This window comes from Phalangium opilio, unplaced genomic scaffold, assembly GCF_054372755.1.
Source record: "Phalangium opilio isolate 3A_F unplaced genomic scaffold, DU_Popi_V2 ptg000081l_1, whole genome shotgun sequence".
Classification (NCBI taxonomy): Eukaryota; Metazoa; Arthropoda; class Arachnida; order Opiliones; family Phalangiidae; genus Phalangium; species Phalangium opilio.
Window position 1 is genome coordinate 701790 of NW_028324188.1, and position 16749 is coordinate 718538.

A 16749-nucleotide genomic window follows, 5' to 3' on the forward strand; every position below is an offset into this window, starting at 1 on the left:
TCCCAGTTTTTTGATATCGGAAATATTAACTTCCGATTTATAAGCCACGCCCAAATTTACTTCCGATTTATAAGCCACGCCCAAATTTACTTCCGATTTATAAGCCACGCCCAAATTTACTTTCGATTTATAAGCCACGCCCATATTTACTTCCGATTTATAAGTCACGCTCATATTTACTTCCGATTTATCAGCCACGCCCATATTGGTTTTATAGGTGGAGAATAACAATGTAGAGAATGGAGACGATGACGTAAAGGGTATTACCGATCCGGAACACGCCTGGTACACGGAAGTGGTCGAGAGAATTAAGAAGGCGGACGAATACAGGTGGCGCGCCCATGGAACGCCCATTTACGGTGGAGAGGTTGTGAAAGAGGCTTACGGACCCGGTGCGATTACTAGGCAAGCTGAATTATGGAGCCAGGTAAGCTTTTTGTCTCACAAAACGAATTTAAAATTAGAAGTTATTGGGCGGTACCTATTCCCCATGTTCTCGTGTACCCCAATGATATATGTTGGTCATACTTATGGAAGGAACATCTTATAAACTTATGGTTTCTCGTAACTTTCTTATTTATTGACCGATTTTGGTCAAATTTAACTCATTTTGAAGCTCTTAGCGGGACATTTGGTTTAATATTGTCCCCGCAGGTTCATGATAGGACTTCTTTGTTAGCATTATCACTGGCCACGACACCGAAACATCCCGCTAGGGGTGACGAGAAAACCCCGGATAAACAAAGGGCCCATAAATCCCCCATAAGTGGGCCCGCTTTGGCGGCTATTCACAAACGCGAGATAAGGCCCGTTAGCGTCGAAAGGAAAAAATCACCCGCAGCCGAGAAGAAAAGGTCACCTGCTCCGACAACTTCTAGCAGCGAAGGTAGAAAAGTATATCATTTAGTTTTTGAAAAAAAAATGGTTAAGCCTATTTTTTAAAAAAGCCAAGGCTTAAGGTAAAATAGTACGTAGAATAATTTAATTTAACATTCATAAATTCATATTTAGTTTTTTTTATAACATCATAATCAACCAATAGACGCTTAGTATATTTTTGTTTAGATGACGAAATACCTTTTAATTATAATTTTTTTTAGATGCAAATTTTTTATTGTCCCCCAAAAATCATATTTTTTCGTAATGAAATTATTGCGAAATTTTAATTTTTCTGAAAATTTTCGGTTCGAAAATTTTCACTTAAACTAATTAATTTTAATTAATATAATATCAATTAAAAATTAATATTTTTTAGGCCTAATTATTTATATTTTTAAACGGTACTAAGGAGGGAATTAAGGGTTAATTTTTCTTGACCTCTATGACCTCATCGGAAATAAAATCCTTTATTTTATTTGACCTCTTTGACCCCAAAAAAGAAATTAAAATTTTTCACAATAATTTCATATTTTCACTTCCGATTTAGTCTTAAATTACAAAATTAAATAGTAATTAACTAATAGTAATTAGTTTAGAAATATTAGTGTAGTTTTTAGGAGTCCAATTCGGAAGTGAATTTCTTATCTATAGTTATTTTGTGCATAAGTTAATGATAGTAAGTCCTAATAAGTTAAACTCGGGTAGAAATTAGTTTAACTTATTGGATATATACTGTTTATTGACTTATGTTACGTTGTTATATACAACAACTGTTGTTGTTCGTTTAAAAAGTGTTGTTTTTGGGTTGTTCTGGCGCGGCGCTGTTCTTTTTCCGGTGTTGGTACCATTTTTGTTCTTTAGCCCATTTTCGTTTGCCGCTTTTTAGCCGCTCGCAAAACAGCCTCGGCTGGTTCTCGCCCCGCCCGCCATTCATCCGTAGCGCCACCATCTATCGCCAACAGGGGGAGCAAGAGGGAAGACACGGAAGGCAAGACAGGTCAGCCAATAACAAGCCAAACCCATATATATATATATATACGGAACTGACACGCCCCTCTTAATCTAAGTTATACCAACGACACGCCCCTTTCGCGGTTACGCCCCTTACCCCTCCCCAACAGAAATAGGCAAACTTTCTGCACCAAGGCTTAAGTCTTTTGGCAATTAGATTATTGTGTAGAACTTTGTAAATTAAGTAATTAATTTACGCTTTCGTTGTGTCAGGTAGTTAATTTATCCCCTATTAATTATTATTAACGATTTCATTAATGAATAAAGTCCTCATTAAAAGGTCCGTAGGGAATTCATCGCCGGTTGGGTAAAAATTATTTTAAATACGTCACAGGCACCACGTGATGCCAAGATACAAAGACTATTGTAGCGTCCATTATCCGAAGTAGTAGTTTTAAAAATAAAACGAACTAAGCTTCTTTGAGCCACGCCTTTTCTCAGTCACGTGCCTATGACGTATTTCAAATAATTTTACCCACCCGCCAATGCCTTCATAAAACTTTACAGACCCTTTAATTTGAGTTTTTTATTCATTAATGATTATGCTGATTTTAAAGGGAAAATGTTTATGAAGTAAAATGTTTCAGTTTCCCTTTAAAATCAGGGAAACGCCCACCCATTCCACCACCGTCCACGATTGGTTCTAGGTCCTTTTCCATACGGTACCGCCTCTCTTTATAAAAAAACACAAAATTCCCGAACCCCGATACGATAGGTCGAGCCACGTCTGCTGATCCGACAACGCGTCGTGTGGCGCCACCTTCCACGCTACTAAGAACTACAGCCGCCAGTGAGGGGAAAAGAGTTACGCTAGATTCTACATCCACGACAGATGGCGCCGCCAGCGGCAAGAAACCGACGTCAGCGTCAAAAACCGCAGGTGGGGAGGGAACTAAAAAGCCCGCCGCGAAAAAAGTCACACGCTTTGTCTTTTAAAAAAACAACCTCCCTCGTGACGTGTACATATACATTATAAACAAACCCTGCCCCCCTTACCACGTGCATAAATGATCTTTACACACAACGCTGCTACAACTTCTTGTTTCTTTCCATACGCGTGTTTTAGTTTTAGTTTCAGTTTCTGTTTATTCATCTTATTTTTTAACTGAGGAAAAGACAGACCCGTAATGATATATCTCTTTTGTTTTGAAGATTAGTTAAGCCTTGTTTGGGTAGTTTTTATTCTCTAATCACCCTCTATTCCCCCTGGAGATTTTTGATCATTAATCTAGTTGGTCCCGAGAGAAAGCAGACGAAATTATCCTCCCACACATTGAACCTTCTGTCTCTCTCTTAATAATTCAAAGCAACCAACACAAAGGCAATTTTCAATGTAGATGTAGTAGTAGTAGTAGGCCTCCCCGTTTCCCTTTCGCTTTCAAAGTTCCAATTCCATAGGATGACAAAGGCTTAGCAACTCCTCCATCTCCACGGCCATTAGCAGCAGCATCCCAGTATTCTTTCAAACCCCTTCATCAATTGTTTAGTTGGTTTTTTTTTTGCTTGTAGTTAAATTACCCTTTGCCCCCCTTTTTTTACGCTGCATCTAACGCTTTTGTTTTCATTTTCTGATGAGTCATCTCATGGTATCATCTTCACATTTACGGGTCCTCCCGATTGGAAATAATTCATTTTAGAAAATAGGGGGGATGGAAGTCTAGATATTACTATGCGTAACCCCCCTCCCCACTCCGTACTACCACGCAGTTGCCGCTCACGCTAGAAGTAAAAGTAAAGCTGCGCCATCGAAGGAACAACAGCAAGGTACTCCCGTGGCTAGACCAAGGCCCGTCGTTAGGCCCTCGGCTCCCGATACTTCGGCGGCGGCTACGGTTAACGGAGATTCTGACGGGAAAATCTGGTTGAAACCGGCTTCGAAAGACGAAGAGGACGGAGGAGGTAAAGCTACGGACGATACCACGGCAGCGCCACCGGAAGTTGACGGGGATAAACAGGCGGAGGAATTGGCCCCAATGACGAATGGAGCGCTATCCCCGGAAATGGAAGCCGAGAGTAGTCTATCCAGCGCCGGCCCAGGTGAGAGGCGGGACGTCTCTCGCCCGTGTTCGCTTCCGGCGGTCAACGGGGGCCAAGAAGGGCAGGTCAATGGACAACAGTACTCTAGTGAGTTGGCAGGGTTGGCCCGATTAAACAAAATGAAACAAAATCAAAAATAATAATTATAACTAAATCGTGTCAGCCGGAAATTCAAAAAAACGCGCGATAAATATTTCTGGTTTATAATTTTGACTATAAGTTCCAAATCCAAACGATTGTTGGATTGATTTTTGCGCCGTGGCCGAATATTAATTTATTTTAATCACGATTAGATTAAATTAAATTAAATATAAAATAATTGGAGAAAAGATACGTAGGTTTTTGAGGGTACGCGATGAAATACAACATCCGAAAACATAACCAGTTCATAAGGGGGTACAACCAATATTTTGCGTCCCTCAAAAAACCGAAAACGTTTTTATCTCTCTTTTTTTAAGAAAAAATCATCCAATTATTTTAAAATCTTTATTTATTTATTTAATCTAATCGATCGATCGCTATCTGATTTTAATCGATGATTATAAGGATTCGGGTTAATATATTATATTTCTATTAATACTTGGCTGAAATTTCTATTATCAGGACTGTCCTTTAGCGTAGATAGAAACTAAAATAAAAAATCTTGCATGGGATGTAATTTCAAGAAAGCACACTTCTAGAAGTTCTAGTCTTCTACTGAGGATGATGAAAAACTATAGTGTGATGATGTTGAAAAATATGTTGAAATCCTTGTCCTCTACCCTTCTGGCATGCTTTTTTTGCACGTTTCTCCTATAGAAACAAACATTTCTACCAAAAAACAATCACTGAACGCTCAAGAGTGACAAATCGACTCGAAAAATTATTTAAATTTATTTACATTTTACAACCCAAAACTTTACGGCAAGAGTCGATTAACTAAGAGTAAATAACTTAACACAAATCATCCATCCACGTTTCTGGAAGAGAAAATAATAATGGAATAGAAAGGCCTACATTTGTAGGTGAATTAAACTGATTTTTAGGCCTTTGTTAATTAATTTCCCGCCAGTTTCTGATTGGCTCTCCTACGATGTCGTAACCGGAAATGGAGGGAAGTTAATGGTTTTTGTCGTCAATCGACTGTACCTTCTATTCCAATATACTATTGTCTCTGATTCTATAGAATAGGTGGAGAGACCCATATTGAGTTCGAAACGGGTTTACACGGAGTACCTTACTCCTAATTTATTTACTCTTGGTATACTTCTGTTTTTGGCGTTTACAAGTATTTACTTGAGTACTCAGTCATTGTTTTGATGAATGCGGGTTGTAAAACACAAGGACATTATTGATTTGGTTCCCGAATTGTTTGTCTTGTTTTGCTTCGCGTCTACGGGTGACTCGACAGGTCCGTCCCCCTTGCCCGAACCTCACATTGGACCAGTTCCTTTGACGACGGTCAAATCCCCCGAGGAACTGACCGGAGTTAAATCACCCGACCCGGAATCATGGACGGTATCACTAGAAACTAATCGAGGTCTTGAATGGACCGACGGACATACCCCTGGTAAGAATTACTGGCCATTGATTGTATTAATATTAATGTTACCAAGGCTTAAATGATTTTACTAACATTATTTCAAAACAGAACCGAATCGTGTTAAAAGTCCTCCATTAACCACAACCCCTTTTAAGGTGGCATCCAATCAACCGCTTAGCCCACAGTCTTCTTACGAACAAGGTAAGTTAGACAGCGTTTTAGGCTAAGCAGAGGTAAATCAAAGGGGGTCGCGTTACGGTTTTTTCACGCCTTCCCTAAATCGCGTTTTGCCCGAACCCTAAGTGTTTAGTGTCTTTGGATGGGGGAGCAATGGGACTATAACATACTCAAAGTACATCCCCGTATCTCTAGTAGAACCAGAGTTATGGGCCTGCAAAGTTGGGTCTAACGCTATGCCTATGGAGGGGGTATGTTTTTGAACGTTTTGCTCAATTACTCAGCCCCCGTTTGTCTTAACCCCAAGTCTTTACTATGGTTGGATGGGGGACAAATAGGACTATAACATACTCAAAGGGCATCCCCGTATCTCTAGTAGAACCAGAGTTGCGAGCCTGCAAAGTATAGTCTAATGCTATTCCTATGGAGAAGGTTGTTTGTTCACGTTTTGCTTCATTACTTGGCCTCTGTTTGTCGTAGCCCTAAGTTTTTAGTATGGTTAGATGGGGAACAAATTGGACTATAACATACTCAAAGTGTATCCCCGTATCTCTAGTAGAACCAGAGTTATGAGCCTCCAAAGTTGGGTCTAACGCTATTCCTATGGAGGGGATATGTTTGTGAACGTATTGCTTAATTACTCGGCCCCTGTTTGTCTTAATCCCAAGCCTTTAGTATGGTTTGATGGGGGACAAATAGGACTATAACATACTCAAAGGGCATCCCCGTATCTCTAGTAGAACCAGAGTTATGAGTCTTCAAAGTTGGGTCTAACGCTATTCCTATGGAGGGGGTATGTTTGTGAACATATTGCTTAATTACTCGGCCCCTGTTTTTCTTAATCCCAAGTCTTTAGTATGGTTTGATGGGGGACAAATAGGACTATAACATACTCAAAGGGCATCCCCTATCTCTAGTAGAACCAGGGTTATGAGCCTCCAAAGTTGGGTCTAACGCTATTCCTATGGAGGGGGTATGTTTGTGAACATATTGCTTAATTACTCGGCCCCTGTTTGTCTTAATCCCAAGTCTTTAGTATGGTTTGATGGGGGACAAATAGGACTATAACATACTCAAAGGGCATCCCCGTATCTCTAGTAGAACCAGAGTTATGAGCCTCCAAAGTTGGGTCTAACGCTATTCCTATGGAGGGGGTATGTTTGCGAACATATTGCTTAATTACTCGGCCCCTGTTTGTCTTAATCCCAAGTCTTTAGTATGGTTTGATGGGGGACAAATAGGACTATAACATACTCAAAGGGCATCCCCGTATCTCTAGTAGAACCAGAGTTATGAGCCTCCAAAGTTGGGTCTAACGCTATTCCTATGGAGGGGGTTGTTTGTGAACGTATTGCTTAATTACTCGGCCCCTGTTTGTCTTAATCCCAAGCCTTTAGTATGGTTTGATGGGGGACAAATAGGACTATAACATACTCAAAGGGCATCCCCGTATCTCTAGTAGAACCAGAGTTATGAGTCTTCAAAGTTGGGTCTAACGCTATTCCTATGGAGGGGGTATGTTTGTGAACATATTGTTTAATTACTCGGCCCCTGTTTTTCTTAATCCCAAGTCTTTAGTATGGTTTGATGGGGGACAAATAGGACTATAACATACTCAAAGGGCATCCCCTATCTCTAGTAGAACCAGGGTTATGAGCCTCCAAAGTTGGGTCTAACGCTATTCCTATGGAGGGGGTATGTTTGTGAACATATTGCTTAATTACTCGGCCCCTGTTTGTCTTAATCCCAAGTCTTTAGTATGGTTGGATGGGGGACAAATAGGACTATAACATACTCAAAGCACATCGCCGTATCTCTAGTAGAACCAGAGTTACGAGCCTGCAAAGTATAGTCTAATGCTATTCCTATGGAGAAGGTTGTTTGTTCACGTTTTGCTTAATTACTCGGCCCCTGTTTGTCTTAATCCCAAGCCTTTAGTATGGTTTGATGGGGGACAAATAGGACTATAACATACTCAAAGGGCATCCCCGTATCTCTAGTAGAACCAGAGTTATGAGTCTTCAAAGTTGGGTCTAACGCTATTCCTATGGAGGGGGTATGTTTGTGAACATATTGTTTAATTACTCGGCCCCTGTTTTTCTTAATCCCAAGTCTTTAGTATGGTTTGATGGGGGACAAATAGGACTATAACATACTCAAAGGGCATCCCCTATCTCTAGTAGAACCAGGGTTATGAGCCTCCAAAGTTGGGTCTAACGCTATTCCTATGGAGGGGGTATGTTTGTGAACATATTGCTTAATTACTCGGCCCCTGTTTGTCTTAATCCCAAGTCTTTAGTATGGTTGGATGGGGGACAAATAGGACTATAACATACTCAAAGCACATCGCCGTATCTCTAGTAGAACCAGAGTTACGAGCCTGCAAAGTATAGTCTAATGCTATTCCTATGGAGAAGGTTGTTTGTTCACGTTTTGCTTAATTACTTGGCCTCTGTTTGTCGTAGCCCTAAGTTTTTAGTATGGTTAGATGGGGAACAAATTGGACTATAACATACTCAAAGTACATCCCCGTATCTCTAGTAGAACCAGAGTTATGAGCCTCCAAAGTTGGGTCTAACGCTATTCCTATGGAGGGGGTATGTTTGTGAACATATTGCTTAATTACTCGGCCCCTGTTTGTCTTAATCCCAAGTCTTTAGTATGGTTTGATGGGGGACAAATAGGACTATAACATACTCAAAGGGCATCCCCGTATCTCTAGTAGAACCAGAGTTATGAGCCTCCAAAGTTGGGTCTAACGCTATTCCTATGGAGGGGGATGTTTGTGAACATATTGCTTAATTACTCGGCCCCTGTTTGTCGTAGCCCTAAGTCTTTAGTATGGTTTGATGGGGGACAAATAGGACTATAACATACTCAAATGGCATCCCCGTATCTCTAGTAGAACCAGAGTTATGAGCCTCCAAAGTTGGGTCTAACGCTATTCCTACGGAGGGGGATGTTTGTGAACATATTGCTTAATTACTCGGCCCCTGTTTGTCGTAGCCCTAAGTCTTTAGTATGGTTTGATGGGGGACAAATAGGACTATAACATACTCAAAGGGCATCCCCGTATCTCTAGTAGAACCAGAGTTATGAGCCTCCAAAGTTGGGTCTAACGCTATTCCTATGGAGGGGGTATGTTTGTGAACATATTGCTTAATTACTCGGCTACTATTTACTCGATCCCCACGGTTTTAGTATTGTTGGATGGGGGACAAATATGACTATACCATGCTCAAAGGACATCCCCGTATCTCTAGTAGAACCAGAGCTAGGGGGGGGGGAAGCACAAAAAATAATTTCATTGTCGTAGTCCTCTTTGGAATATTTTATACAAAACTCCGTGTTTTTGCTCCATATTTGAAACGCGTTCAGTTCCCACAAAGCCAATTAAGGCTTTTCACGTTGACGAAGTTATTGGTGGTCTTCCGGCTTCACCGGATATAGACGGAACGGAAGCCATTCCTATTGGAGGAAGTGGCGGGGAATTGGAATCGGGTGATGTTTTGGATCGCGCTCGAAATCGTTTGGACCAGTTTTGGAGCAAGAGCAAATAGAAACATTATGAGAAATAAAACAAAAACTATTAAATGAATAAAAATAAGGAATGTTGTGGGGTTTAGTGAAAACAATTTATGAACGTTTATCATTTAATTTTTGATGAAAGAAAAATAAATTAAAAACAAATGGCTTTTCTTCGATAAAAAATAATTAATTATACGACCTAATTAACGATAACCGATTTTGTCAACAAGATCACGTGATTTTTGCGAAATTAACTTCACTCAGAACGTTTAATGGTTAAAAATTCTAATATAAATTTATTGAGGAATCAAACGCACGCCATTAATTAAAGTACCCGTAATTAAAAACAAAGCTAATTAGGCCTAATTAATTAACTAATTAATTCGCCAAAAACTAAAAAATATATTTAGGTATTTGAGCGCCTTTGAAGCGAATAAAATTTGGTTACTTTTTAGTCGCAGCTAAGTCGCTTAAATTATTTCAATAAAACCATAAATATTAATTAAGTTAAATATTAGATAAATAAACAAATAAATAAATAAATAAACATTGGGTTAATTTTAAAAATTCGTTACAAAGAAAAGGAAAGAAAAATGCATTCCAAAAACTAAGCAAAATTAATACTAAATAGTTAATGGTGTAAGTTTATTATTAATGATAATTAATAAAATAATTAAATAAATAATAATTATAGATAGAGTAAAGGGCTTGCTTAAATATTCTATGAATACGTATAGCAAAGACAAAGGGAGAAACAACAAGTTAACGTAATGTTAACTAATTTTTGAATAAAATAAAAAAGTGTCTAAATTTAATTTTTTGTCTTAATTAATTTTTTTAATAATTAATGATGAGCTGGGGATTAAAAAAAAATATTAAATTATTGTGGTGGCTTTAAAGGCTTTTAGCAGAATTTTTTTAACGCAAAGAAAAAATTGAGATAAAAATAAGGTGAAATTAAATTAAATGGAAAAAGGTCTATCTAATAACAATAATTTCTAATTTTTTAATATTTTTTTACAACTAAATTAAATTATTAAAATAAAAATTGAAATAACGTAAAAAAGTGACGATGGAATAATAAATTAAAAAAAAAAAAACAAACAAAACCTAACTTTAATATTCAAGTTTTATTATTTATTTTTTAAATAAACAATATGTATAAAAAATATTTAATTTTTTAAGTTTTTTTTTAATAGTGTTAACTTAAATAAAAAACAAATATTTATAATCTTAGATAAATGAAAGAAATTTTACTCTTAATATAATAAGAAAGTAAAAAATAAACAATTAATAAAAATCATCACTAAAAAAAAACAACTGCCGCTTGATAAAAAAAAAACAACAAAATATTAAAAATAATTATGATACGCTTCTACAAAAGAAAAAAACAATTAAAAAATTACCCAGAATTCTTTAGACTTTCTCCTTTTCAAAGAAAAAAACAACAAAAAACATTGACCCCAAAAAATACAAGCACATCACGAAAAACAAAATAACCCTAGTCATGTTTCAAAAAAAAACAATTAAAAATTTAGATTAAAAATAAAAATTGAGGTAAATTAAGGGAAAAAAAATGTTTTGTTTTTGTAAGAGTAAAAGTGACTGTTCTGTGAAATAACAAAAAAAAACTAACATACTAACGATCCCAACCCAAATAACATTTAACAAAAAAAAATGATAAAAACAAGCTGTGTTATTATAGTTACTAATATAAAAATAATGGGAGAAATGCCTATTATTTCCATGAAAAAAAGAATAACACCCCGTTTACCTTCTTAAAAAAAAGAGGCATTAATCCCGTTTGTTGTTTAATTTGTCTAAATTAAAAATTATACAAACATGTAAAGATTGTATTTTCATTTTTCCCGCCTTTTAGATTTTCCTTATGTTCAGCTTTTTTTCCATAGCTCACCAGATCACGCAATGACGTCATATCTTCAAAAAAGGATAAAGTCGATTCGTTATTGGCTGAAACATCCAGTAATATAAAAATAATGGGAGAAATGCCTATTATTTTCATGAAAAAAAGAATAACACCCCGTTTTAGCTTCTTAAAAAAGAGGCATTAATCCCGTTTGTTGTTTAATTTGTCTAAATTAAAAATTATACAAACATGTAAAGATTGTATTTTCATTTTCCCGCCTTTTGGATTTTGCTTATGTTCAGCCTTTTCTCCATAGCTCACCAGATCACGCAATGACGTCATATCTTCAAAAAAGGATTAAGCCAATTCCTTATTGGCTGAAATATCCAGTCTGGGAAAACGCAAAAGGGTGTTAGGACGACGTACTTGACTTCTAGGCATTGATTCGGATTTAATTTTAATTGTGAATATTTGTTCATTAACCGTAGTTCAGACGTCATTATTACTTCCCAAAGAAAGCAAAGATGTCGTTATTTGGGAAAACATCAAATTTTGACAAATTTCTGGGTAAAAATTATACAAACATGTAAAGATTGTATTTTAATTTTCCCGCCTTTTAGATTTTCCTTATGTTCAGCTTTTTTTCCATAGCTCACCAGATCACGCAATGACGTCATATCTTCAAAAAAGGATAAAGTCGATTCCTTATTGGCTGAAACATCCAGTCTGGGAGAACGGTGTTAAGACGACGTACTTGACTTCTCGGCATTGATACAAATTTAATTTTAATTGCAAATATTTGTTAATTAACCGTAGTTCAGAAGTAATTATTACTTTTTTTATTATTATAACATGTCGTTATTTGGAAAAACATCAAATTTTGATAAATTTCTGGGTAAGTTTGCGTTATAATGTTTAAAACATTTTGACAAATATTTAAGCCTTGGTCGATTTTTCTATGAATGACATTGAAAACAATCACAATGAATGAGTCATAGTCATTATTTTCATAATTATTAATTAATTTTTAGAGGCTGCCACTAGCCATTACCTAGTTGAGCCCGATTGGGCTTCAATTATGAATATTTGCGATTGTATAAGACAACAAGATGTCCAGTATGTTTCCAAAATAACTTGTCTAACCTTGGGAATTACAATTAGGCCTAAATATTAATTAGATTCAACTATTAATTAATTAATTAGGGCAAAATACGCGGTGACGGCTATCAAGAAAAAACTATACGCTCAGAATCCCCATGTAGTTTTATACGCTTTCCAAGTATTAGAATCGGTTGTTAAAAACTGCGGCACTCCGGTTCATAATGAGATCGCTACTAAACAGTTCATGGAAGAACTGCGGGAGTTATACAAAGTAGGCTTTATCTGGGGTTAATTATGACCTTCAACCTATAGCCAATGACCTATTCTTTTAGACCACACCCCATGAAACTGTCAAGGCCAAAATTTTGGAATTAATTCAAACTTGGGCTCATGCTTTCCGTCAAGAGCCTAGTTATAGGCCTGTTCAGGATACGGTTAATTTCATGAAATTGGAAGGCCTTAAATTCCCGGTTCTGAAAGAGAGTGACGCCATGTTTGCCGCTGATGTTGCCCCTGATTGGGTGGAAGGAGAAGTTTGTCACCGTTGTAGGATCCAGTTTAATACCTTCAACCGTAAACATCACTGTAGAAACTGCGGCCAAATCTTTTGCCAAAAATGCTCGGCTAGAGCCATTCCTATTCCTAAATTTGGATTTGAAAAGGAAGTTAGAGTTTGCGATTCTTGTTGGGAGAAACTGAGCAAAAACGCAAACGCGCCTTTGGGAACTGTTCCATCATCCACTGGAGCCAAAACAACCAGTTCTGGGACAAATTCCGAGCACTCTTCACCTTACTCAACTCAAAATTCCGGAGCACCACCCATATCTGGTGGGAAAACCGAGCAAGAATTAAGGGAAGAAGAAGAGTTGCAATTAGCAATTGCACTCTCAAAGAGTGAAGCAGAAACTAAAGAGAAGGCTGTAAGAATTGCATTTGTTTGTTCTTGTTTAAAAGATCAACTTAGACAAGGGGGGCGAAAAAAAAACCATCTATTTTTATCATAATTGTAAATAATGATTATCTTTATCTTTATCTCCTAAAGTCATTCAGGAACTTTATCTTATTTGTTTTAAAAGCATTTTATCTCTCAATTACTTGACAATTTTTCCCTTTTTAGCAACATTTAGCTACGACATTTTTTATTACAGAAATCTGGTGGTAACCGAACTCCAATTAAGAGTGAATCCGCCGTAGACTCCAGCGTTAAAAAGGATAAAGAACCCCCCGCAGTTGATAACGAACTTGCGCGTTACTTAAACCGTTCTTATTGGGAACAAAAGCAAGAAGAGAGCCATTTAAGCCCTTCGAATCAAAATAGGAACAGTCCAGTACCCAGTGCTCCTGCTACGAGCGTCACAATGATTGGAAACAATGGGATTTATTCCCCTTCTAAATTAAACGATGTAAGATTGGTTTTTGGTTTTTCCCTAATTAGGGAAGGGAAGGGAATTACTTGAATATTTAGTTTTACTTTGTAGACATCCCCATCTGAAAATGGAGAGAATGAAATCAGTCTTGAACAATTTAAATCGAACTTGGAGTCAACGTTGGAGATTTTCGTTAATAGAATGAAGAGCAATAGTAGTCGTGGACGACCAATTAGCAATGATACCTTCGTTCAATCATTGTTCATGAATATAACTAACATGCATTCACAGCTAATGAAGAATATTCAGGACTCTGAAGATCGTAGAAGTAATTATAAGTCAATTTTGGTATCAATCTCGTTCCCGATCACGATCACGACAAATTTAATTTTATTTCTTTCTTTGCAGTTTATTTTGAAGGTCTTCAAGATAAAATAGCCCAAATACGAGATGCAAGAGCCGCTTTGGACGCATTACGAGAAGAACACCGTGAAAAACTTAGAAGAGAAGCGGAAGAAGCTGAAAGACTCCGTCAAATTCAAATGGCTCAAAAACTGGACATCATGAGGAAGAAGAAGCAAGAGTATTTGCAGTATCAAAGGCAGGTTGCCATGCAACGGATTCAGGAACAGGAAAGAGAGATGCAATTGAGACAGGAGCAGCATAAGTACCAGCTTGGTGGTGGTGGTGGTATGATGCCACCTCAAGGAGTGCCCCATTACCAGCATCAAATGCCTCCCGGACAAGTTCCCTATATGTCACCACCAGCTCAAGGACAACCTGGCGCTTATCAAGTTGGAAGAGGTCCAGCCCCTCAACATCATATGGGTGGACCGCCACCTCAACAGTATGGACCCCAACCGTTTCAAAATCAACCTCCTGGTCCTCCTCAACCACCACCTCAAGTTGTGGGACCGCCTCCACATTATCAAGGATACATGCAAGGTTTGTTTAAATATAAAAAGCTTGGGGAAACTCAGGGAAATATATGGGGGAAAAAAGCTTGGGGAAACTCAGGGAAATTTGTGGGAAAAAAGCCTGGGAAATATATGGGAAAAAAGCCTGGGAAATATATGGGAAAAAAGCCTGGGAAATATATGGGAAAAAAGCCTGGGAAATATATGGGAAAAAAGCCTGGGAAATATATGGGAAAAAAGCCTGGGAAATATATGGGAAAAAAGCCTGGGAAATATATGGGAAAAAAGCCTGGGAAATATATGGGAAAAAAGCCTGGGAAATATATGGGAAAAATCCCAGGGAAATATATGGGGGAAATATATGGGAAAAATCCCAGGGAAATATATGGGAAAAATCCCTGGGAAAACTCTGGGAAATATATGGGGAAAATCCCTGGGAAAACTCTGGGAAATATATGGGGAAAATCCCTGGGAAAACTCTGGGAAATATATGGGGAAAATCCCTGGGAAAACTCTGGGAAATATATGGGGAAAATCCCTGGGAAATATATGGGGAAAAAGCCTGGGAAAACTCTGGGAAATATATGGGGAAAAAGCCTGGGGAAACTCTGGGAAATATATGGGGAAAAAGCCTGGGGAAACTCAGGGAAATATATAATAATAATAATAATTAAAGCTTTATTGGATATCCCTGTTCAGTCGAAACTGGTTTACAAAGGGGTCCGTTAGTTAAATTAATTGTTAAACATTAAAAATATGCTGTTTTACATCTCTCTTAAACTCATTAATGTTAGCTATATTTTTTATATCACATGGTAAGTTATTCCAAGATTGGATTCCCCTGTTTTTTAAACTTTTCAAGTTGGTTGTCGTTAATTTTGATGGCAGAACAAAGGTTTTAAGATTTATGCGGGTATTATAGTTATGATCGACTAAATGAAACATATCAAGGATATACTTTGGCATTTGATTATTATAGATTTTATACATTAGTACTAATAGCTGATATTCATATTCTTGAGATAGGGTCATCCAATTTAGGTTTTTAAGAGCCTCTGTGGCAGATGATCTCTTATTTCGGAGTAATATTAATTTGGCACATTTATTATGTATAATTTGAAGTCTATGTAAGTATTTTTTGGGGCCAATATTGTAAAATAAATTACCGTAATTAAAGATGGGTTGGATCATAGATTTATGTAGCGTAATTTTACTTTGAATGTTCAAACATTTATAAAGTGGATGGACGAGCCAGAGTCTCTTATTTACCTTATATGGGGAAAAAGCCTGGGGAAACTCAGGGAAATATATGGGGAAAAAGCCTGGGGAAACTCAGGGAAATATATGGGGAAAAAGCCTGGGGAAACTCAGGGAAATATATGGGGAAAAAGCCTGGGGAAACTCAGGGAAATATATGGGGAAAAAGCCTGGGGAAACTCAGGGAAATATATGGGGAAAAAGCCTGGGGAAACTCAGGGAAATATATGGGGAAAAAGCCTGGGGAAACTCAGGGAAATCAGTTTTCCAAACCATACTTTGTTATTTGTATGTCTTAGGAATGGGTGGACCCCAAATGGCACCTCCTCACATGTCTCAGGGTGGACCAATGCCCCCTCAAATGATGGGACCACCACCTCCCCAAGCTGGTGGGCCTGTTCATCCTGGACAACCTCAGGGACCACATCCTGGTCCTCAAGGACCTCCCCCTCAACAAATGGTGGGACCAATGGCACCTCCTCCCACTCCTGTCAATCAAGGGGGAGAAAATCAAAATCAACACGTTGCTGAAGCCACTCTGATAAGTTTTGACTAAGTAAGCTAATTAATCCTAACTCCCCCCCATTTTATATATTAAAAATTTATTTGTTCGTATTAATTTTTATAAGTCATTTTGTTATATATAAGTTTATAGTAAATTTTTAATAGTTATTAGTTTACCAACTGATTAGGCTTATTGTAATATGGTATAATACACGATTTGTAAAAATTTAAGTATCTTTTATTTTGCCAAGAAAACTTTGTTCACAACGATTAAAAATTAGTTATAATATTTAATTGGGTTTCTTTTTTAATTTCATAAGATCAACAGTGAAAGTTAATTAACACACGTGCAAAATTCAATTAACTTCTACATTCTTCATTCCAAGTTTAATTCATTTATTTTGGTCCCTTTTTCCTTTGAGCAATTAAGTTTAGGATTAATTTTAATTTTGGTTTCATTAAATTTAATTTTTGGTCCCATTAATTATTTTTTTTGTGGTCCCATTAATTTTAATTTTGGTCCCATTAATTATTTTTTTGTGGTCCCATTAATTTTAATTTTGGTCCCATTAATTATTTTTT

The 16749-nt window shown here is 37.2% G+C and overlaps 2 protein-coding genes across 13 annotated transcripts in view; both read left to right on the plus strand.

Moving 5' to 3' along the window:
- LOC149653821 (uncharacterized) overlaps positions 1 to 9220 on the plus strand; it is a 64821-nt gene extending 55601 nt beyond the window's left edge. For 6 of the 11 annotated variants that reach the window (XM_089846718.1, XM_089846722.1, XM_089846725.1 and 3 more), the window contains 8 exons: positions 218 to 427; positions 655 to 886; positions 1766 to 1876; positions 2606 to 2770; positions 3598 to 4014; positions 5306 to 5476; positions 5558 to 5650; positions 9005 to 9220. In XM_089846718.1, the coding sequence (XP_089702844.1) occupies positions 218 to 427; positions 655 to 886; positions 1766 to 1876; positions 2606 to 2770; positions 3598 to 4014; positions 5306 to 5476; positions 5558 to 5650; positions 9005 to 9186 (1581 nt within the window). In that variant the 3' untranslated portion in view covers positions 9187 to 9220. Of the gene's footprint in view, positions 1 to 217; positions 428 to 654; positions 887 to 1765; positions 1877 to 2605; positions 2771 to 3597; positions 4015 to 5304; positions 5477 to 5557; positions 5651 to 9004 lie in introns of all 11 variants that reach the window. The other 5 variants (XM_089846720.1, XM_089846724.1, XM_089846723.1 and 2 more) reach the window with 5 other exon arrangements.
- A 2271-nt stretch (positions 9221 to 11491) lies between these two features.
- Positions 11492 to 16265, plus strand: LOC149653823 (hepatocyte growth factor-regulated tyrosine kinase substrate-like). 2 transcript variants are annotated; one of them, XM_089846748.1, is made up of 8 exons: positions 11492 to 11588; positions 12053 to 12137; positions 12225 to 12393; positions 12455 to 13042; positions 13271 to 13525; positions 13601 to 13817; positions 13898 to 14434; positions 15963 to 16265. In XM_089846748.1, exons 1-8 carry the CDS (start codon positions 11546 to 11548, stop codon positions 16217 to 16219), a joined length of 2151 nt encoding a protein of 716 aa, XP_089702874.1. In that variant the 5' UTR covers positions 11492 to 11545; the 3' UTR covers positions 16220 to 16265. The 2 variants fall into 2 exon arrangements, with proteins under 2 accessions (XP_089702874.1, XP_089702873.1); XM_089846747.1 differs by lacking the exon at positions 11492 to 11588 and adding an exon at positions 11729 to 11916.
- Positions 16266 to 16749: the final 484 nt, after the last annotated feature.